The sequence below is a fragment of the Sinocyclocheilus grahami genome, unplaced genomic scaffold, assembly GCF_001515645.1.
Source record: "Sinocyclocheilus grahami isolate Dianchi unplaced genomic scaffold, SAMN03320097.WGS_v1.1 scaffold1100.1, whole genome shotgun sequence".
Taxonomy (NCBI): domain Eukaryota; kingdom Metazoa; phylum Chordata; class Actinopteri; order Cypriniformes; family Cyprinidae; genus Sinocyclocheilus; species Sinocyclocheilus grahami.
Genome location: NW_015506279.1, coordinates 230,903 through 253,949, shown reverse-complemented (window position 1 = coordinate 253,949; position 23,047 = coordinate 230,903). Strand labels below are relative to the sequence as shown.

At 36.4% G+C, this 23,047-nt stretch overlaps 1 protein-coding gene across 7 annotated transcripts in view; it reads left to right on the top strand.

The window, feature by feature from the left end:
• The window catches only part of LOC107566790 (type I inositol 3,4-bisphosphate 4-phosphatase-like), a 58,656-nt gene that overhangs the window by 31,251 nt on the left and 4,358 nt on the right, over positions 1 to 23,047 (top strand). Inside the window, exons 11-24 of one of the 7 annotated variants that reach the window (XR_001606551.1) lie at positions 450 to 554; positions 3,059 to 3,167; positions 3,723 to 3,740; positions 5,045 to 5,231; positions 5,353 to 5,568; positions 6,965 to 7,265; positions 8,593 to 8,628; positions 10,164 to 10,336; positions 11,267 to 11,390; positions 11,587 to 11,854; positions 12,041 to 12,138; positions 12,242 to 12,354; positions 13,860 to 14,014; positions 21,100 to 21,522. Coding sequence is in view for 6 of the 7 variants with exons in the window: in XM_016252329.1 (XP_016107815.1) it covers positions 450 to 554; positions 3,059 to 3,167; positions 3,723 to 3,740; positions 5,045 to 5,231; positions 5,353 to 5,568; positions 6,965 to 7,265; positions 8,593 to 8,628; positions 10,164 to 10,336; positions 11,267 to 11,390; positions 11,587 to 11,854; positions 12,041 to 12,138; positions 12,242 to 12,354; positions 13,860 to 14,014; positions 16,001 to 16,181 (2,084 nt within the window). In the remaining variant the exon portion in view is untranslated. Of the gene's footprint in view, positions 1 to 449; positions 555 to 3,058; positions 3,168 to 3,722; positions 3,741 to 5,044; positions 5,232 to 5,352; positions 5,569 to 6,964; positions 7,266 to 8,592; positions 8,629 to 10,163; positions 10,337 to 11,266; positions 11,391 to 11,586; positions 11,855 to 12,040; positions 12,139 to 12,241; positions 12,355 to 13,859; positions 14,015 to 16,000; positions 16,389 to 21,099; positions 22,489 to 23,047 lie in introns of those variants that run through there. The other 6 variants (XM_016252331.1, XM_016252333.1, XM_016252329.1 and 3 more) reach the window with 6 other exon arrangements.

Sequence of the window (23,047 nt, the reverse complement as noted above, 5' to 3'; positions counted from 1 at the left end):
GGGATAAACAAGTTGCTTCAGTCAAGTGTTCATTTTGAAATATTACAAACTAGTTATTATTACGTTTACTTGATAAAAATCAGTAAAGATTTCACAGCAAAAAGACTTGTGTACCATGACATGAAGTCTAGACATTTTGATGATTCTTTTAACTTCCTAAAATGTATAAATTATTCATTAGACAACAGAAGGCATGCATTAGATACAACACGTTTTTCAGCAAAGTTTTAAACGTTGGTAATTTAGAGGGTTTTTCCTTGTCAAATATGGTTATAAGAGTTGACTTTATAGGGTTAAACTGGTAGAAAACTCTTTCAGATGACCCAGAATTCTTTGAAAGATTCTCCAGTGACCTGAAAGTCTAAGAATAGTAGACATGTCTACCCTGTTTGAATGATAAAGGGGTGTCAAGAGATTTCTTTCTCTCTCTATCTCTCTGTGTCTTACAGGTCCATCATTTAAAGCCAGTAATCTGAAAGCAGAGAGGAAATTGGAATTTATGCCTACCAACCTTCATGTGCAGAGAATGAGGGCTCAGGATGAGTCTGGCTGTGGTTAGATATCTTTCATTCATTCTGTGTTCTTCTTTCATTAGTCCTCCTCTTCCCCTTTTCGTTATTTCCCTCTGTTTGAAAGGGTTTTGTCACTGCTCTATATTCTTGTTGGGCACTTTAGTGTATGTGCTCTTTACTGATTCAATCCCAGCAGGCAGTAGGAGGTGTTATTCAGAGCACTTAGCACATGTAAATAGTCGCTTATACAAAAGTTTTCATGCACTCAGACGATCACTGATGTTATTTTAGTTTTGACCCCTCTAGTCTTGCAATTACACTTTTCAAGCTATAGTACTACATGAGAGACATTTCTGCTGCTGCACCTATAACATATATGAAACAATCCCCATATATAACATGCATGGCATTTCCCTGTAGCAGATCTATACAGGTGGAGCTGGGGAAGGTGTAGGATTTCTGAAACGAGTTGAAACTGCTACAGCAAGCACTAGCCAAGTATTTGAATGTTGACAAAGTCCCTTTCAAGGAAAGTCTATTCACTCTGCGGTAGGCTTGCCGCGATAGATGGTGCTGATGGTGATACCGTTGTTAAAGATGGTGCTGATGGTGATACCGTTGTTAAGCCGCAACACCGGTTATGTCACTTGCCCACCGCGGCACCGACCCCCACCGTCGTTTTGATGTTTTATAGTAATAAAATCATTTAGTTCAGTAAAAGAACAGACACTACAATTTAAAACTGAACGCGGATGCTCAATGCAGCATGCTGAAAGACAGTCGCATCACAGATCAGATTTAATTTATCCAGTGAGGAGAGTGAGTCGACAAGAAGAGTGGGATGAGACAGACAAGACGATGATGGATGATTTAGTTTAGAAACTAAATGCAAAAGCTCATGTTTGGCAATATTTTGGATTTTGAAAAGCCTGTTGACTTTTGCCATTTTATCTACGGTGATTTTGGAAGTTTTTTTAAAACATTTGTTTCTTATTTAATTGGTTCCACAGTGTTTGCTGATTTTTACTTTATTTAAACTTTGTGTAATTTATTTATTTTATTTGACATCAAGGTGTATGCCGTGCCTCCAAGCTTTCTTATTCGTTTTGCTAATAAACGTTCTACGTTTCTTATTTATTTGGTTATATATTATACACATTTACTCTTTTCCAGTTTTGTATACCTATTTAAGCTTTATGTAAGTTATTTGTTATTTTATATTAGGCATAGCCTGCCCTATAGCATGGTGTATTTTTTATTTGTTTTGTTAATAAAAGTTCTATGTTTTATATATAGGCTAAAGTGAGTTTGACGTTGTATTTTGTTGTTGCATTCAAGCAATTAACGCCGAATTGCCGCTAATTCGAAAGTGAAAGTAAAATGCGCATGCCACTTTTACAAGCTATTTAAAAGTGAAGGAAAAGAGGGACTGCCCCTGCCCCCATGGTGATACCTGTATTATCGGTGTTATCACTCGTCGATTAACCGGGGGGGGGGAATTTCCTCATGTCACAACCTTACTCTGCGGCCATATTTGCAACGCCTGCGGGCAGCTCATACAAGACCATCTAAATGAATGCTGAAATCTCAAAAACTGCTTGCTGAACTCGCAAATAAATTACATATTTCAAATCAGCAACAAAATCTGAAATGAACTGCCCCAGGAATGTTGTTTTTTATGCTCAAATAGCATTTAAAAAGCTTATTTTTCAGGCTAGACTAGCCAATGTGCATGTGCAGTTATAATGCGCCTATGACTGCACATGCCCAATTGCGCATTGGCTGGTCTAGACTCAGGTTTCTATGGGAAATGGCGTTTCAAACGGCCGCTGCAGTGACACAGTGACTTTACCAATCAGTGACTGGTTCTTTCAGAACTTTGTAGAGACAGTATTACAGTGCAGTTTCTCATGACTTTTTCACATAATTGTGACTTTTTATCTTGCATTACGACTGTATCTCACACTTGTGACTTAATATCTTACAATTCAACATCTTGTGTGATTTTTATTTTTTTTTATGTATTTGTGACTTTTTATCTCGTAATGTAACTTTACTTTGTATTTCACAATGCAACTATTTTGCATGTTTGCAAATGTATATCTCATACCACGACTTTATGCCTCCCAATTATGACTTTATATATTGCAGTGTGACCTCATTACTCACAATGTGACTTCTCATGACTTTTTTTTCCCCCTGTAATTGCAATATATATCATAATGCAACTTTATTCCTTGTTATTCCAAATGTATATCTTGGAGTGCAACTTTATATCTCCCAGTTGTGACTTTATATCTTGTAATGTGGCTTTATATCTCACAACTTTATATCTGCGACATTATTTCTTATTTTAAACTCATTTATAATTTTTATCTCTGAGGCAGAAATGGATGTCCAGAGTAGTGTGAGATACATGTGTTACACTACTGATCTTCATGTCAATGTGCAGGGTCACTATTATTCAATTATTTTCAAATACTGACAATAATTACATATTAAGAACTAAGTTGTTCATTTTGTGACATGGATGTTTGTGTATCCAGATCACACCTATGATGTGGTTACGATCGGGGCCCCTGCAGCTCACTGCCAGGGCTTCAAAAACGGTGGTTTGCGGAAACTATTACAAAAATTTGAGGAGGCAAAAAAAGTGTAAGTCACGTTTTGAATCTAACTTTGAAAATATGCAAGATATTAACTGAGTGTACTGTACGCATGTGTTCACATGTACGTGCATGTGAAGGAAGAGCTATCATGTGGATCAAATTTGTGGTAATGTCCCAAGTCACAGATGGCCGTTTATATCTGTTTTGTTAAATGGCAGTCTGGTAGTTTCACTTAAGTAAACTTTATCTGTTTCCTTTTTGCTGTAATATATTAACAGGAAATAAATGTGTGTGTGAGTTCATTCATTAAGGATGACAATTAAAAAAAAATAAAAAATAAAAAAACTTTATAAACATTTAAAATCGCACTAGAGTTTTTGCTAGCTAACTATTGCATTTATAACGGTACTGTACTTTTTGCCTGTTAATGTAAAATTTATATTCTACTTTCAAAATCATTACTCTTAGTGTTTGTCACCTTCTGGGCTGCTTTTGGTTATGTGTTGGTTTGCTAGTGTTACATCAGTAGCAGTTCCCCTTTTAAGATACACTCTTAGTTTATTTTTCATACGTTTTAATTGCATTTTTGCTTTCTAATCAGCATTTATGAGGAGGAATGGTGAGTTAGTTTGAACTTATTTTTTTGTTTGTTTGTTTTTTTGTGCCATTTACTGCATGACATCTCTGATTTAAAACCTAGTGAGCTGCAACATTATAACCAGAGCTCATCTAATGCATTTTGGGGTTGCCTTTAATGTTGTCTTAAAATTTGGAGGCAACATAATTAGATTGCCTATGTTCTGAAACAGGCTTTGTGCCGGATGAGCGCATATGATGCCTACACTGCCTCACTACGTTTTGAAACAGAACGATATTCATTATTCTGTGATTCCATCATCCCTTTTCTGTAGTCGCTACAAAAGAGTAATATGAGTCTGTGTGTTTGAATAAAAAGTCATATAATTGTCTTTTGCTGAGCACACACATATATATATATCTGTGCTTCTTGTTAAAATTTTTTTTAGTCATTTATGCTGTTGTACTGCAATAACTTGGGGGAATCTCATGTATAAATGTCTGGGTTGTACAGTATGTAGTCCCTAAAACAAAAGAGTATATATTATTATGCATAAAGACAATTATGCACATATTTTAGGGTCATTTAATAATTGCATTGTGACACATTGTTCATAAAAATTGAAGAAAACGTTTCTCACTAATTAAATTTTGAAAAATCTCAGTCTCAGCATAAATTAAATTCAGTACCTTTTTATTTAATTAGCAACACTTTATTTTACAATTTAAATAATATATAAACTAGTTTTACATTTTTAAATTATCTCTAGCAGTCAGTTAATAATAATCAATTAAAATGAGTTATCATTAAAGTTATTTTTGACAAGTTTTTTTTGCAGTGACTTTCTCAGTTGAAAAAATAGGACTAAAATGAATGGACCCTAAAAATAGACATATTTTTCTTTATGCAAAATGCAGTGTCTTGCATATCACATTTAAAACAGAGGTGAAATATGACCTGGTTCTTTACAGGTTCACTCAGCCATATGTGTTTCCTGAAATTATACTGTCTGTTCATCGAAGATGTACAAACACGCTTCACTGCACCTTTGTATTGTATAGAAGCACTTAGTGAAACATATCTGCCATTTAAAGGACTGATGGCATAATTCTCCTGCAGAACAAATAACCCCGTTTGTTCATCCCTGAGCACCTTGTTCTCTTTGCTCTGAAAAATCAAGTTTGAGGACCTGAAGTGTTTGGTGCTTGTCAAAGTCTCTGGAGCATCACTGTCTGAATTAAATGCACAATCATTATGTGTCTGTTGTTGTGTAATGTAGTAAAGTGCATGTGCGTTTATTGCTTGTATGGTGTTTTTAAGTAACCAAGCTCTCTCTGGTCCAGCAGCAGTGCTCTGTCCAGCTCCCAGTCCATCGTCTACATCCCTCAGGATATTATCCGTGCCAAAGAGATCATCTCCCATATCAACACGCTCAAGACTCAGGTCAGCTACTACGCTGAGCGCCTGTCTCGTGCCGCTAAAGAACGCTCCGCTAACGGCATGGAGAGAACCCTCGCCATCCTAGCGGATAAGGTGGGTGTCAGAGTACTTTATATCCATTTGATGATACAAATTAACACATTTAATTTTTCTAACTTGGACCCAGTGTATTCTGAATTTGACATTATAACCCCTTTTTCTCTCTCACTTTCAGACACGGCAGCTGGTGATGGTGTGTGACTGTAAACTGCTGGCGTCTGCAGTGCAGGCCCTGAACGCAGCTAGACCCGAGTACATCGCCTCTAAAAACTCGCCCTCTGCTGACTCAGAGCAGGTGGTGCTGAGGAATGATCAGGACACACTACTGGCCAAATGGAGTGGCAGAAACAGTCGTTCATCCCTCCATGTTGATTGGCATGAGGAAGAGTGGGTAAGAAGGATTTAGAGGCCTGATAACAACAAATGTATTATAACTAGTGCTGGGGCAACGATTAATTGCGATTAATCACATCCAAAATAAAAGTTTTTGTGTACATAATGTATGTGTGTGTACTGTGTATATTTATTATGTGTATATAAATACACACACATGCATGTATATATTTAAGAAAAATATGTTATGTTTATATATTCAGTATGTTTATATATGATATAAATTATATGAATATAAATATATACATTTAAATATTTTCAAAATATATACTTGGGTGTGTGTATCTTTATATATACATAATAAATATACACAGTACACACACATATATTAAATAAACAGAAACTTTTATTTTGGACGATTAATCGTTCCCAGCACTAATTGTAACATCCATTTGAAGTAAACTATAAAATATCCTTTAAATAAAGTGTAAAATATTTACTGACAATATTTACACTTTTTACACATTTTACATTCTCAGACAGCAGTTTGGATATATGAATTAAACTATTTTGTAATCTGATGTGTTCAGATCTCTTGTTAATCTTGACATAAACTACCATTCAAAAGTTTGAGTTTTTGAAAGAAGTCTCTTAAGCATTTATTTGCTTGATCATACAGTAAAAATAGTCATATTGTGAAATATTATTTCTATTGTAAATTATATTAAAGTGTAATTAATTACTGTGATAGCAAAGCTGAATTTACTCCAGCAGCAGTCATTACTCCAGTCTTCAGTGTCACATGATCCTTCAGAAATCTTTCTAATATGCTGATTTGGTGTGCAAGAAACATTTCTTATAATTATCAATGTTGAAAACAGTTGTACTGCTAAATATTTTGTGGGTATCATGTTACATTTTTTTCAGGATTCTTTAATGAATAAATCATTCAAAATAATATTATTTAAAATGTTTTTTTTCCGTGACAATGTAAAAGTTTTACTGTCACATTTGATCAGTTTATCAATTTGATCAGGTTTTAGTTTGAATTCAGGTTTCATTTGGTCAGGTTTGCTCAATACTAGTTTTATTGAAACCCAGATGAAGAAAATTTTAATGCAGATAAAGAAAATACTCCCCAAAAATCCCTAAATTAACTATTTTACCTAAAACAATAAACATTATTATTATTATAAAAATGTATGCTTTCACTTTTAACAATGTTAATAAAAGCCTAAATTAAATCATATAAAGTGATTGTGTCTCTTCAGAAGACTTGGATTAAACCGCTCGGTTCAGATGGATTACTTTTAAGGTGTTATGAATTTTTTGAAGTGTTAAAATTTTGGGGGACCGAAATCACTGAATGAGTGCATCATTTTGTTTAAAAATGTTTTCATGCATGTGTTTGTGCCCAAAATTTGCACTTTGTACAAACAGTTTCTTTGTCACAGGAAAAGGTGTGGGGGAATGTTGACAAAAGTCTGGAGTGTATCATCCAGCGAGTGGACAAACTGCTGCAGAGGGACCGTTTGCATAGCAGCAGCAGTGAGGACATGTTCCAGACTGACCAGCAAAGTGGCACCAGTAAGAAAGGTAATGGGAAAACAAAAGCCTTCTGGATCAACCCTGTCTGCATGGAGGAGCCTTCCTCTGTCCCTGAACCGCAACAACAGTCACCTTCACCATCATCGTCACCATCTTCACCACCCGATCTGAACCCTGCATGCCCTGTTAATGCAGAAACGCATGCCTGTAGGTGCCTTTCACTGTCTTGTTCACACCTTCTCTCTCTCTCTGTTATATTTTTAAGAACAGCATCGGGCCTAGTTGGCAGTCTCTCGTCAATTCCAAATGTTACGTTTTTCTGCCTTCTGCACTCTGCTTCACATTCCCTGCTGCTTGTCCATTGTGTTTCTATAGTGGTACAGACACTAACACATGTACATACTCATCTCTTCTTTCTTTTCTAGTTATTACACTTTCAGTCTCTGTTTTTCACAAACTCTGTCACCTGTTCGTCTTCAAACAGGTTTGCATGCTGCCATAGCAACTAGCATTTATATTACTTTTACTTGACTGGTTGTGGCTTGAAATTCTTCTCCCATTGTTTCTAATCTCATCATCTGTTTTTTTTTTACCTAGGTATCTATTATGCATCATTGTGTATGTTGTCTGATTTGAGTCTAGTAGTATGTGTATATTTGTTTACTTTTTGCCAAAACAAAGCAATATGAATGTATGGAAAAACTGACATCCAAGTGAATTCCACAGTTTATGTTAATGAATGTGTGTTGACTCTGTGTGACTCTCTGTTGATGTGCCATGTCTCTGGAACATGTTTCTGGAACATTCTGTTGTTTGACCCAGCATATTTGCCTACTGTGAACATGTGACCGGATGCTCTCGTTTGATTGGCTGGCTGGCTAACAGGCTCACAGGCTGTCTGTCTGTTTCTAGCTGTCTGTGCCAGTTAGTCACTTGGCAGTGCTAGCATGCTGTGATTTACAGTAGCCTTTTCTTACTTACATATATTACTTACATATTGTATCTAGGCAAACCTATCCAGCATTCCACTTTGCATTTTGTGGAAAAACAGTAGTTGTTAAATCTATGTTGTAAAGTTGCTGCTGTCTTACGCTGATGTCTCTGGAACATGTTTCTGGAACATTCTGTTGTTTGACCCAGCATATTTGCCTACTGTGAACATGTGACCGGATGCTCTCGTTTGATTGGCTGGCTGGCTAACAGGCTCACAGGCTGTCTGTCTGTTTCTGGCTGTCTGTGCCAGTTAGTCACTTGGCAGTGCTAGCATGCTGTGATTTACAGTAGCCTTTTCCATTATATAATGACTATGAAATCATTAGCTTGCCAGGCAGCTGTGAATATTACTTACATATTGTATCTAGGCAAACCTATCCAGCATTCCACTTTGCATTTTAGTGGAAAAACAGTAGTTGTTAAATCTATGTTGTAAAGTTGCTGCTGTCTTACGTTCTATTCAATGTCTATGTGAGCTGCGTGCGCTATGCTAGTTGCACTCGCTAAGTTAACTGTTGCATGTTGCACCTCCGTCCTCTAGATGGCAGCAGCAGCAGTGGAGAGGAGAGTTACCCAGGTAGGAGCCCCTTCGCCCCTTAAGCTTATGCGCTTTTGCTGAATTTGTGTTTACTTTTGTCACATCTGTTGTTGTTGTTGTTCATCCTTGTTAATGGTGTTTCTTGTAAACTTGTCATTGCTACTGTTTTCTGAACTCTGTCCACTCACGTTTACATTTAAAGTCCCTGTGAATTGGCTTGTGTACCCCTGATGTGTTAAAATATAATGGTCAGCTGCATTTAAAAATGCTTAAAATATATATTAAGTATACATATAGCAGGGCCGTCCTTAGGGGGGTGCAGCTGGTGCGGTCGCATCGGGCCCCACACTTGAGGGGGCCCCGCGGCGAATGGACTAAGGGAGAACACCCCACCCCACCCCGGAACGCGATTGCAAACGGACCGAGGGGGCCCTGCTCCCTACCCCGCGTCAGCTAAGGACGGCCCTGACATATAGTATACTAAAAATGCAATTCACTCTTACGGGAATCTTGTGTAATATAACTTGCTTTTGTTTGCTGTTTTTTATTGTATTTGTTATACTTGTATTTTTGGAGAAAAAAAATTACAATTGGCATTAAATAAAAATATACTACTACACTCTTACAGGAAGCATATTATTGTAGTGGTATTTATAATTTCTGGGGCAAACAGACTTTCCAGTTCTAGAAATTTAATTGGGAAAAAAAATCTCATCACCTTTTTAAATCTGTATTCCTGAAAAAGATGGATTGTAAATTTTATGAGCATATATCTCCTAAAATCATTTTTTGTCAGTGTTTACTATTAAACTAGTATAGAGATTACCTTAAAGGGTTAGTTCACACAAACATCAAAATACAGCCATCAGTTACCCTTATGTTGTTCCAATCCCATAAGACTTTCATTCATCTTCAAAACATAAATGAAGATAATTTAGTTAGAGTGATTTTCTGTCTGCCAAAACTGTAACACATCAAAAAGTTCATAAAAAACATTATAAATGTATGAATCCATATCCATATGAATCAAGCTATTTCAGTCTTTTGAAGAGACACAACCACTTCAGTTTAGGCTTTTATTCACATGTAAACATTGGTTAACGCACATACATGGAGCCCATCAAATATGGTCAACGGAAGCTCAAACCTCATTGGTTCTTCAAATTATTGCTCGCGCGACTTCGTTGGTTCTCGCACATCACGAAAGCACATTTGAGCTTTAGTTGACTATTTATTTCTTTAACAAACTGCACTATTCGTATGGATTACTTTTACAGTGTCTTTAATGAAGTTTAGTGGAATGGACTTTCAGTGAATGGACAGAAATCTTTCAGATTTCATTAAAAAATATCTGCATTTGTGCTGCAAAGATAAATGGAAGTCTAATAATGCGACATGAGGGTGAATAAATGATGACAAAATGTAAATATTTGCGCTAATAAACAGACTAAAAGCAACAAATCTTACATTTTGATTTAGTGGGGTCTTTAAAGTGAAACATGAGAATTTAAAGAAACATGTAAATATGTGATGTTTAATAAAGATATTAGCAGCAGATTCTTTGTGTGTGTCAGGTGAGTGGAGCGAGGCTCTGTATCCCCTCTTGACGACCCTAACGGAGTGTGTGACCATGATGAGCGACAAAGCCAAGAAGTCAATGGTTTTCTTGCTCATGCAAGACAGCGCACCCACCATCGCAATGGACCTCAACCTGCAGTACCGCCGAGACGTGGTCTTCTGCCAGACAGTTAGTTCTCAAACAAACACATTAGTGAACACATACATAACCTTAAAGGAATAGTTCACCCTTAAAAATCATTTACTCGACCTCATGTCTTTCCAAGCTTAGAAGACTACACAAACGTGACCCTGCACCACAAAACCATTCATAAGGGTCAATTTTTTTAAATTGGGATTTATACATCAGCTGAAAGCAGAATACATAAGCTTTCCATTGATGGATGGTTTGTTAGGATAGGACAATATTTGGCCAAGATACAGCTGTTTGAGAATCTGGAATCTGGGGGTGTAAAAAAAATAATAATATTGAGAAAATCGCCTTTAAAGTTGTCCAAATTAAGTCCTTAGCTAGGCCTATTACTAATAAAAAATTAAGTTTTGATATGGATGGAACATGATCTTTAATTAATATCCTAATGTTTTTTGGCATAAAAGAAAAATCGATAATTTTGACCCATACAATGTATTTTATATGATTAACAGATTTTTATTTACATCTAAAAACATTAAGCACATCATAGAGCACACCAAATATGGTAAACGGCAGCTCAACCACACTTTCTTGACGCACAAGAACAAACCGCATGAGCAAGCAAGTTTGAGCTGCTGTTTACCCTTGAACTCAATGTATGTGCACTAATCAATGCTTATGTGGAAAAAAGCATAAATTAAATCATATAAAGTGATCATGTCCCTTGAGAAGACTTTGATTAAACTGCTTGATTGATATGGATTTCTTTGACACTGAAAAGTTCATAAAAACGCAAAAGTTTTGGATGAATGGACTTTCATTGGAGGGACATAAATCACACAGTTTCACAAAAGTCTTACGGGTTTGGAATGACATTATGTTTTTGGGTGAATTGTTCCTCTACACCTGTTTTTCTGTCATTCTCTGACAAATGTCTTCTTGCTTTGTCTTTTTGCCTCTCTTAAGCTCACAGCACTAATTTGTGGCTTCATCATCAAACTGAGAAACTGTCTCCGTGATGACGGTTTCCTGAGACAGCTTTACACCATCGGTCTGCTCGCTCAGTTCGAGTGCCTATTAAGTACTTATGGTAAACACACACTTACACACATACAGTATGCCCATACTTTGAACCTGGATACTCGGTGACCACTGAATCACTTGTGTTATGTAAACTCATTGAGAGCACAATTCTTATCCTTTTTTCTATGTGAGTGAAGCGCTCTGTTCTGAAACATGTTACACTGACTACAGTGGTTTTGCTTTGTTGTGTGTATGTTTCACAGGAGAGGAGTTAGCCATGTTAGAGGACATGAGCATAGGAATAATGGATCTTCGAAACGTGACGTTCAAGGTGACACAGGCCATCTCTACCTCTTCCCCTGACATGCTGCCGGTGATCACCGGAAATAGAGACGGGTTCAACGTTCGCATCCCGCTCCCGGGAAGCATGTTTGATGCATTGCCAAGGGAGATCCAGAACGGCATGCTGCTGCGGGTACAGCCGGTGCTGTTCAACGTGGGCATCAACGAGCAGCAAACGCTCGCCGAGAAGTGAGTCCTGATTATGTAAAGCACTCCACAAGAGTGCTTGCATAACATCAACAAACAACATTATCATAATTATCAATATCAATATATCATAATTGTTTGATTTATCTGATCTCTTTTTCAGTTTGGCATACACTTGTGTTCATATTGAAGATATCTAAAGGGAAAATCTAAATGTTTGTGTTGTAGGTTTGGAGACACGTCGCTTCAGGAGCTCATCAATGTGGAGAGCCTGGCACGTCTTGGCTCTTATTACCAGCAGTTCAAAGAGGTTTTACCTGACGACTGTAAGTCATCACTCTTCTCTTATGTTTTTTTCCCTCTCTACATAACCAAAAATATATTTGAATTATACAAGTCACTCTGGTTTTAATTTTCTGTCTCTCTCAGGTCTTCCTCGCTCTCGTAGTCAGACGTGTCTCCCAGAGCTGTTGCGGTTCCTTGGTCAAAACGTTCATGCTAGGAAAAATAAAAATGTAGACATCTTGTGGCAGGCTGCAGAGGTAACGGTTCTTCTACTACTAAATTATATTCAAATAATTGCTCAAACCCATTTGGCGTTGTTTTCAATTAAAACTATTCTCATTAAAAAATTTAAAAAATTAAAACTTCATCACCCATAGTTTTCATGTCCGAAATAGAGTAAAATCCATGTTTGAGTGCATCTCATTTGTACTGACACCTCTGAAAATAGAAATATTAAATATTTACGTTGTGAGGTGTCCTTTTTCAATCCATTTTAATCACAGCAGTTCTCTTTATCACTAAATTATTGTATAGTTATACATAGAGAAAAAAAGAAACTGCAAGCCTATGTAAAACCCTGAAAAAAATAAATCTTCGTTACTGATAATCCAATAGAAGTCAACATTTTACGAAATGTAATTTGCATTGGTGTATTTTGCTGCAGTCTTATGCACATACAGTAGGCATAATGCATGTTCGGGTATATTGGCGGATCACATTCAGTAATTTTGCATGTGTAGTTATAATTAAGCTACATTGGGTTTTGTGGAGTCGAGCTACAGTGTCTAAAAATACACATCGCACGTCACCTCTGTCTTTCAACATAAGCGCACAACATTGAGGCCAGTTTGTAATCTGATAATTATGATTTCAGACAGTTTACATGACATTTAAAAAAAAACAAGTTATTGTTGAACCTAAAATCGAACATTTAGAATGCATATACTAAATATACTAAGTGTAAACATGGAATCAAAACAAAAGCACACACACATCCCTGGAAAAACTCTCCAACAGGGTGCTTGACAAAAAATGTATCATGAAAATAGAAAAAGGTCAGCACACCTGGGCTCCAAAGATACAAAAATGTAATAACAGGCTATCTCACAGGTGACGTTTCGAGCATGCAGGCTCTTCATCAGACTCTTCATCAGAAATATTCTAAGTGTAAGATAATTCAGTGGTATTCAACCAGAGGGGGCCTCACAAAACTTCCAAGGCACCCACAAAAGGAGACTTAAATTGTTCAATTAAAAAATCTTTAAAAAGTGAATTGATTAAAATGCTAAAATCATAAAATATTAGGATACAAACTGAAATCATGTTTCTTTATTTCTTCCTCAATAACATTTTTATTATTAAATAATAAACAGAACAAGAATCTTAGATGCCCTGGGATCACAAAATGATTTATCTTTAATTTAATATATCAACACTCCCAGTTTCTGCTAATAAAAAGTTTGAAAAGCTGTATTATCATAATTACAACAAAAATACCTGTCTTAGCCAATTTTATTGAATATTGTGTTGGATCATGAGGGGCCTTCAAATCAAAAGGATTGAGAACCACTGGGTTAATTGGTGCACCCTTAATAACATGAGCATATGAAGTCAAAAAGTTTATATGTACATTTATACAGAGTTTGCATCTGAAGGCCTTTAAGTGGTTCTAGTGCCATTTCAAAAGATACTTGAATGCTGAACTGGAATAAGTGTGAATATGTGTTAGGCTGAAATACAGTATTTGTGCCCCTTCACTCAGATTTGTCGGCGACTAAATGGAGTACGTTTTACCAGCTGTAAAAGTGCCAAGGACCGCACTGCTATGTCAGTGACTTTGGAGCAGTGTCTGATCCTGCAGCACGAGCATGGCATGGCCCCGCAGGTCTTCACCCAGGCCCTCGACTGCATGCGCAGGTAAGACTCCTGAACAACTGCCTGCACTTCAATTCATAAGCATCGCACGCTTTGGGGATGTGCCTCTCTTTTTCTTTTCTTCCTTTCTCTTTCTCTCTGAAGGATCCCCTCCAATGCATCATCCCTCATTGCTTGTGGCTTCTTGGTGTTTTCAGTAACACTTTTCTGTCTTTATTGCTTTGTGGCTTATGTGGCCTAATATGTTCATTGCTTTTATATTTACTCACTTGTTAGGGTGTTTGTTCCTTCCCACTCCACACATCCATATTTCATCCCTTCTCTCCACGAGAGGTGTAAACACAAATAAATTGCTCCTGTAGAGTGTGAGGAAACTGCTGAAACTTTGAATCTGCTGATTTGTTTGACTGTGTGCTTGCCAGATGCTCTGTGCTTATAAATAAGGGTATGAAATTGTCCGTTTTTTCACATAATTGTCTCCTCTTGTCTCCTGTGCAATCTAAGGATAGATCTAAACAAACATTGTAGTTAAATTTGTACAGAAAACTGTTTATCTGTCCTGTTGAAGCTGATGAAAGAGACAAGATGAGTACAGGAAGGTTTTGTAGCTGTTTTATAGAGTCTCAGTAAATACTCAGTGGTAACACTTTACAATAAGGTTTAATTCATTTACATTTGTTAATGCATTGGGTGTCATAAACTAGCAATGCACAGTTTACAGCATATATTCTTCTAGATAATGTTAACTTCTACAAACACCGCCATTTGGCTAGTAAGATTTACTTTTTTTGAAAGAAATTAATACTTTTATTAAGCAAGGACACATTCAGTTGAATTAAAGTGACAGTAAAGACATTTATGATGTAAAAGGTTACATGGTTTCCACAAAAATATCAATCAGCACAGCTCTTTTTAACACTGACAATAATAAGAAATCACCAAAGCAGAATATTTGAATGATTTCTAAAGGATAATTTGACTCTAAAGACTGGAGTAATGGATGCTGAAATTTTCACTTTGACATCACAGCAATACGTTTCATTTTAAAATATAAATGTATAAAATAAAAAAAGTTGTAATAAAATTTCACAATATTACTGTTTTACTGTATGTTTGTTCACATAAATGCAGCCTTGGTAGGAATAAGACACTTTAAAAGACAATAAAAAGTGTTACTGACCCCATTCTTTTGAATGGTAGTCGATAAAACATTTTGATTTGTATAAATTTGTATAACAAAGTAAAGAATATTGAATTTATAAATTAAAAACCTAAAAATAACCCTATTCTTACCTTAGCTAAAGTAGGTAGGAATAAATGCTGTAAAAAAATGTTCTTCATTGTTAGTTCAATATCTAATTCATTAACCAAGGTTAATAAATTGGATGTTAAGGTAACGTTTTACCCACAATGCACTGTACATGATCTGCCACTGTCCCCTGTGTGTATGAGGCTGAGTGACTTGAAATGAATAATCTCAAAGAAAGCCAGCAGTCTATCTGTACCTAAAAATGTACTATCCTTCACAAGCCTGGATACAAAACAGATGGATGCAGAGACACTGTACACAAGATTGTTTTTATGTTCGCAGTTGGTTTGTTATGATGGCTCTGTTGGCCTGTTGCATGCTGGGAGGACACAGCACGCTTGATTTGCATGGCAGCAGCAGCACATATGCCCCCTTCTGTCCAACATGGAGAACCCATCTCTTAAACTTTCTTTACTTTAAACGGCAGAGATGCAGAACATCACTCTTAATTTTCTCTTTCTTTATTCTCTCTCCTTCCCTTCTGTTTATTTTTCCTAATTCACATTGTCTGTTTTATGTCGGATTTACTTTTTGTTTGCATCCACATCTGACGGATGGACCTTTTCATCGTGTCTGCAATTCATTTTTCGTTTTGTTTTTCTTTACATTCATGTTGGAACCACCCCAATGGTCATGTCACCATCATGTGCATGTCGTCCCATTCTGTTTGTCCTCTCTGGCCCTTGCTGCCGCTCCCTCGTCCCTGCCCCTCTCTGCAGCATTGGGACCAGGGAGGGGGTAACTCAGAAGAACCTGAGCGGCTTATTGCCCGTACGTGACTTCAGGCTGGACCCCAGTCTGCTCTACTCTCTGCCCCTTCTGGCCCTGAGCCCAAACCTGCTCATCGTCTGGGTGTTCCTCAGCATAGCCTACCTGCTGGCCAAACTCCGCTGCAGCTGAGCCTGAGACCCCCTTTTCCATTTTTCTTTCTCTCTTTCCCTCACCCTGGCTATCTCAGCACTTCCTTTCTCTGTTTTTCTGTTTCTTCCTCCTCTGGGTGAGGAGCTGTGTGCAGACAATGCTGAATTCTTTGTGGTTGATATAGCTCTTCTCTCTAACAGCCAATCTAAAGGTCTTGGTGGTCATTTCTGCCTTACCCCTCTCTCTCTCTCTCTCTCTCTCTCTCTCTCTCTCTCTCTCTCTCTCTCTCTCTCTCTCTCTTTCTCAAGTAATCATGGATGAGAAAAGTTTGTAAAATAATTTGTGACATAACAAATATTTTGATTATTTTAGAGGGTTCATTGAAAATAGATATTCATATATATATATATATTTAAGATTTCACATTGATTTATTTATTCAATACTAATTATTCTTATAATATTGAACTGTTTTATTTGTGTTATTATAACAAATTATTTTTAGGCACATGCATATTTGTGCTAGTGGTCAATTCAATATGTATATAATAGAGTGCAATAGTGCCCGCACACTTTTTCAGCGGCGTTTGTTCCGGATGTTTGTTTTTTTTCCACACTTTTTGTTTCCCATAGGAATTTTTCAAAAAAGTGTTTAAAATATTATAAGCCATGCAGCAAGCCAAGCAGCTACAAGGCGAATCACAACATCATGAACTTAAAAAATGAAAAAAAGTAATCGAAATTGGACAAAAGACAAAAGTACAAAACTGTGTGCTTAACCGTTTTAGTGAGGGAAAGAACTACAATCCCATGAAGCATTGCAAATGACAATCAAGTTCAAAACAATTGAGGAAGAATAGAAACTACTAATTTAAAGTTGATTATTACATCAACTTATTTTACAAGTTTATTGCAAAATATGCAATAAGTATTTTGACAGCATAGCAAATCATATATATATTTTGCAGTGCTTTATGGGATTGGGCATTAACCACAAACACATTTGCCGCAATTTGTTAGCTACCAATCTCTGATTGATGGAATTTTCTGTACAGAATCATGCGAAAAGATGACTTCAACAAAAGTATATACCATTCGATCTCAACTCACTGTACTTCTGTCTTTAAAGGTTTATAAGTCATCGTTAAAAATGAATTTCCCTATGGAGAAAATTAACAGATTTTTACTTCCGGAACCCGACTCGTTGCACTCTATAATGAGATATTGTTATTCTGTAACAGTATCATGGAATTTTCCAGTGATTTTTGTGGTCGATTTTGTTGCGTCTTCCATGTGTTTCTATCTAAATGCAAATATAAGGCCTGGCCAAAGCTAATCTCACCTATCATCGCACTTGCTTTAAAAAGTATTGCACTTTAGGGTATTAAGTGTGTCCATGTCTTCCCATGTTTAGCTGGAAGAACACTTGTTGCTGTTTTACCAAGATTGGTCTGCACTAACCTGTTTGCAGCCTTTCCAATGAGCCCATTAAATTTGGCCAAATAAGATTGTATTTTCAGTCAGGGAAATCTAAATATGCACTTGAGAATTGATTTTCATCAAGATTTTGTTTAACGTCTTTAAGGATGTTTTTACTGTCAGCTGACAGGAGGTACATGGCAATAGGTTTAAAAGGAATTTTGTGTAAAGGAATGTTCCGGGTTCAGCACAAGATCCGTTGACCACATCTGAAGCATGCATTCGTTGATCATTGCGGCTCATCTCTCAATTTGTAAAAACAAACAACCTTATTTACATGAATGCACTAAAGTCTAACATTGAAATACACAATTCTGAAAAAACAACTATGTACAGCTTCCATTGTAAGTGTATTAATGTAAATTAGTTTCTTTTCTCAAATTGAGGCATAAATGGCATGCTAGATGGTGTAAGTTAAATATTTGTGTCAAATCTGGAACAGTCTCTTAAGATGTATCTGTTTAGATGACAATAGCATCCACATGTTGCTTTAAGTAAAGACACGTATGCAGTAATGATGAATAGAATGTATGTTGTTTTACCAAAACGAATCACTTTGTTTCCTAATCATGACATGCAGGCTGCAAATCATCAGATTTCTTCCCTTCTTTATATGTAAATATATATATTTTATATGTAAAAGTTTATTATGAGAGAATTTTACAGAACTCAGTTTAATTGTGCTTCCCTTTGTGCCAAATTAGAAATGGCCTCTCTGTGGTTTGTAAAATTTGTCTGGCCACATGCCACGGCCAGTACATCTGCTGTTTACAAGTTGGCACTGCTTGAGCTTACATGCTCTAAAGAGCTGCCCATTGCAAGAACTTTATATATAAAAAATAACATTCAGAAAATTGTGCATTTCATCTGACCCACTAAAGAAATTGACTGTCCCAAAATATCTCCCTTTGAGATGCTGAAGGGGTTCGTTTTTAATGATGTTGTGGCTCTGTGAGTCTATTTTTGCTTTGTTTGCTTAAAAATGTCAGAGATAACTTCCAGATTTTTCCCTGTTTGTTTTAAATCATGTTGGATAATGTTTCAAGCTGTTTTCTGAGTACGATGTCTTATACAATAAGTTGGAGAAAGGTTTTGCTGACTGATTTGGAAGTTTCATAGGTTAGACAGGGACAGATACTGCCTAAGGTTTGGCTGAATATCACTGGTAGGTTTTAACAAATCGAATTTAAGGAAAGATCTCAATTTAGTTTTGATCGTTTTAAAGTTTGATCATTGGTTTTAGGTAGGGCTGCATGATTATAAAATTGTTGATTATTTCCCATGATAGTGCAATCTCAACTATGAATTTAATTGATAAAATTTATATTAAAACACATCTGCAAGTTATTACAAAAAAAATATGACTGATTCACACAACATACATGTTTGTGAATGGTTACAATGTTCAACCGAATACATATAGCATTCTAAATAGAATGCTGTGCTAGATGCTTTTCTTGATTAATCGTGGCAGCTAGGGCTGTGCAATATTGAAGAAAAATGCGATATGCGATAACTCATTAAATAATGCGATATGCGATACGATAATTCTTAAAGTGCCACATGCTCAAATGAAACCGTTTTACTCAGCTGTTGCTGAGTCAGTTCTGTGAACTTCTATAACTATCTTGTGTCATATATATATGGTTATTTGTATGTATGTATGTACCAAGAGTTCCTGTAAAACCACAACAAATTCCTTGTGTTTGCGCACACTTAAGTGGTGAATAAAGCTCATTCTGATTTTGATTCTAATAAGAAAGCCCCCCTACAACAACTTCTGAAAGTGAACGGTAGTGTTTTACTCGAGCATTACATGAAAATGTCATTTTAACATTAGTGTAATCATTTTAACATGAGTTTAGGAACTGAATAATAAAAAGGAAAAATAAAACACTGCTTAGAATTTCCTCTTTGAATTCAGTATGCACTGATTCTTATTAATTATTTAGGTAAGAGCAGTGAGTGATTTTCTCTTTGTCTTTTGTTCATGGCCCCAAATATTGCAAGCTGTAGCGATATGCATATTGCGATATGTACATTTGCGATATTTTGATAATTTCGATATATTGCACAGCCCTAGTGACAGCCATAAAAATCAAACATTTTTGGATACATTTTGCAGTCATAGTTTTAGAGATAAGTTGTAGGTTTGAATTGATGGACTATGTTGTTGAATGTTTTGGGAAATAAATAAGTATCTTGGGTTAGGGAATAGTTTGGTGGACTCGTTAGGTTTGCTTGAATAATGAATGTGCTCAGAGCCAGCTCTTTTTGAATCCAAACATATGCAGTGTTGTTTTTATGCTTCTTACAACATTTGAAAATTTTTACTCAAATATCACAAATAAATTCTTTAGCTCTACCTCGTACTAAAGCATGTGAATAGAGCATCATGCTCTTTTAGTCACAAACTAAAAAGGTCTCTGGCAAGGAACCATTTTGATTTCAGAATTCAGTAGAATAATAAAAAAAAAAATTTAACATTAAGTGGTCAATTAATGCAAAACTGGTTAGTCTGTGATCATTTACATACCTTTGTATGTTTCTTTCTGTAGTGGAATTTAAAAGGAGATATTTAGTAGAGTGTCCAAGCTGCTCTTTTCAGTAAAAAAAAATTTTTCACATGATTATTCAGTGAATAATAACTTAAATATAATTTTGTTCATCACACTAGTCATACTACTTTTATATTGCTTTTTTTTCAGAGCTTGATAGCCTCTGGTTCTCTTCTGATTGACTTTCACTGTATGAAGCAGCATGAACAATTTAGAATTTCTCCTCTTGTGTTCCTTGGAATAAAGTCAGTCATATGGGTTCGAAATGAGAACGACACATTGCACTGATGTTTCATTTCTAACTGGTCAGTTTGGTAGATAAAGGCCTACACCTGAGTAAATCGTACCAAACCATGCTAACTGATATCGTTTACATTTGTTACAACACTTGACTCACTAAAGTTTATATTATGAATTGCTTTATAGTTATTATATGAATATTACTAAGATATTTATGTGTAAGCACATTTTTGAAAGAATATATTAATTGTTTAAAACGTTATGTGCGGTTGTAAAACAGAATTTTTAGAATCCCAATAAGAGGGACATGTGCAATAGTTGGCCTGATCAAATGTCATTATTTACCATACCCTAATACACAACCAATGAAGCCTGCTGATCTTAAAGATTTATTTTCATTTCTGTCAAATTTGCTTCAGAGCATTAACTGCCTGTGTGCTACCTAAAAAACATTAGCATTTTCAACTTGTGTTTTTGACGTGGTTTGTTCGTTTATTTGCTTTCGCCACCCTCATTCTATGTTCACCCATAATACTCATGCTCATAACACTGCTGAGATGTCTGCTGCCATCTTTTGTGGCTGTGCTAATTTTTGCTTGTGATTTTTCTAAACATGGCTTCATGTTCTGTTTGTTTTCTACTTGTTTTCACACACTCAATCCCGCCCCTTTCCCCTACCAGTGAGGGCTGCCGCCGTGAGAATACCATGAAGAACGTTGGATGTCGCAAGTATGCCTTTAACTTTCTGCAGCTGAAAGCCTTTCCTAAACATTACAGACCTCCCGATGGCACTTTCGGAAAAGTGGAAACTTGACTAGATGACTCTTGTTTAGCTATAATACAGCAGGATCATTATTTATGATGTGACACAAGTCCTGCACATTAGAAATGCGAGCTTTCTTCAAGCTAAGCTACAGTAAATCCGCTCAATGCATAGGCTATTTCAATTTGCACCGATAGTTATTGAACATTTACATTTCAAGTGTGAGTTTGAAGTGAAAATGTTTACTGCATTGATTTGTATTAGTAGCAAAAGACTGCATACCTGATCTTTCATAAGCTCAATATCACCGCACATATACATACACGTAATGGCTCTCTGTAGTGCACAATGAAGGGTTTAGTCATTTATATCGGAATTCTGGCCCTTTATAATGCATAGTAGAGAGTTTACACGTTTATGCTGTATTACATATTGTATTCTTGACTATCAATAGCAAACTGTAGTGTGTTTAGTTTAAGCAACACCTACTGCAGCATTACAGTAATCAGTGTTATGGCTTCGAGTTGTCACATGACTCTTCTTGCCTTGTTTATTCCTCTCGTGTGTACATTGAGGCTCCATCATTTTCAAGTGTCATTTCCCATTCTCCCATAGACCAGCGGAAGAACTGTTGGGAAACAAACCAGGCCTTTTTTAGGTTAGCGTTGTGTGTTTTATTCATTTTTTAAACCTCATACATTCAGACTGATCGTGCATGGTCCATCCTCTCAGTTGCTTTAACTTTGAGGTCGTCCTTTATGAAAACAATGCCCTCTTCAAGTAAAAACAATGCACTTCTGGCACGTTTCTTCTATGGACCAGCGAAGAAAACAACGATGTGAGATCAGTGTATCACTGTGTTCAGCTGGCAGCAACAACTCATAGATGATGCTGCCGTTTTGTGCTGTACTCGTTTTAATAAGAGGTACATTCAGAAATGGAATATCGATACATGGAGACAGTACAGTGCTAAGCACTTGTGAAACTGACTGTGAGATGTGAATGTTACAGTTGTGCAAATTATTTGTTACAAGTTATTTTGTGGTGCATATCACTGTTATCATTTCTCGTTTTTGACACTGATGTAGTTTCAATTATTGTATGTTTATACACCGTTATTTAAGAGAGATATGCTCACAGATTTTTGAATTGATCTTGATTTGTATTTATCTTTTTTATGGTAATGACCTTTTATCTTTTATGATGCCCTCTTAGATATATTATGTCTGTCTAGAACAGAGTTCTGCTGTATTAAAATGCTGTCAATAATCAATATCTGATGACATTAAAGAGAGAATATAAGACCAGTGACATCTGTTGTGTACTTCTTATCATGATGAAGCATGTCTGTTTCTGTGTCTGTGCATGTTTAGATCTAAAACGTGGTTAAATATCTACTATAATGCAATGCATTACTTTTTTTAACAACAATTTACTTGTTGGTTTGAAAACTTTTGTCAAAATTCATGGTTATTGTAACAATGTTTGTAGATCGGGAAGAAGGAGGCGGGAACCGGTGAATGTTCAAAGAAAACTTTAATAAAATAAACACAAAATGAAAGTAAAGCGGCAGCCCCTCGTGGACGACTGCCGCACACAAAACACAAAATAAAATCCAGGCCTGGTCCTCTCTCGTCCAACCCTGTCATCACTCCTCGTTTTATCCTTCCGGAGCTCCTCCGTGGGACTCGAGACTGGTGAGTGGCGCGGGTGTCGCGCATTAGCATTTTCTGCGTTCTACTCCCTCCCCCGCCCCCCTCCGGGGGAACCAATCACAGCGGCCGCCGCGTACCTGGGCGGTACAAAAAAAAAATCAATCTTTTTCCAGTTCACAGATACACTGCCGCTCGGCCCCCCACCCCCTGG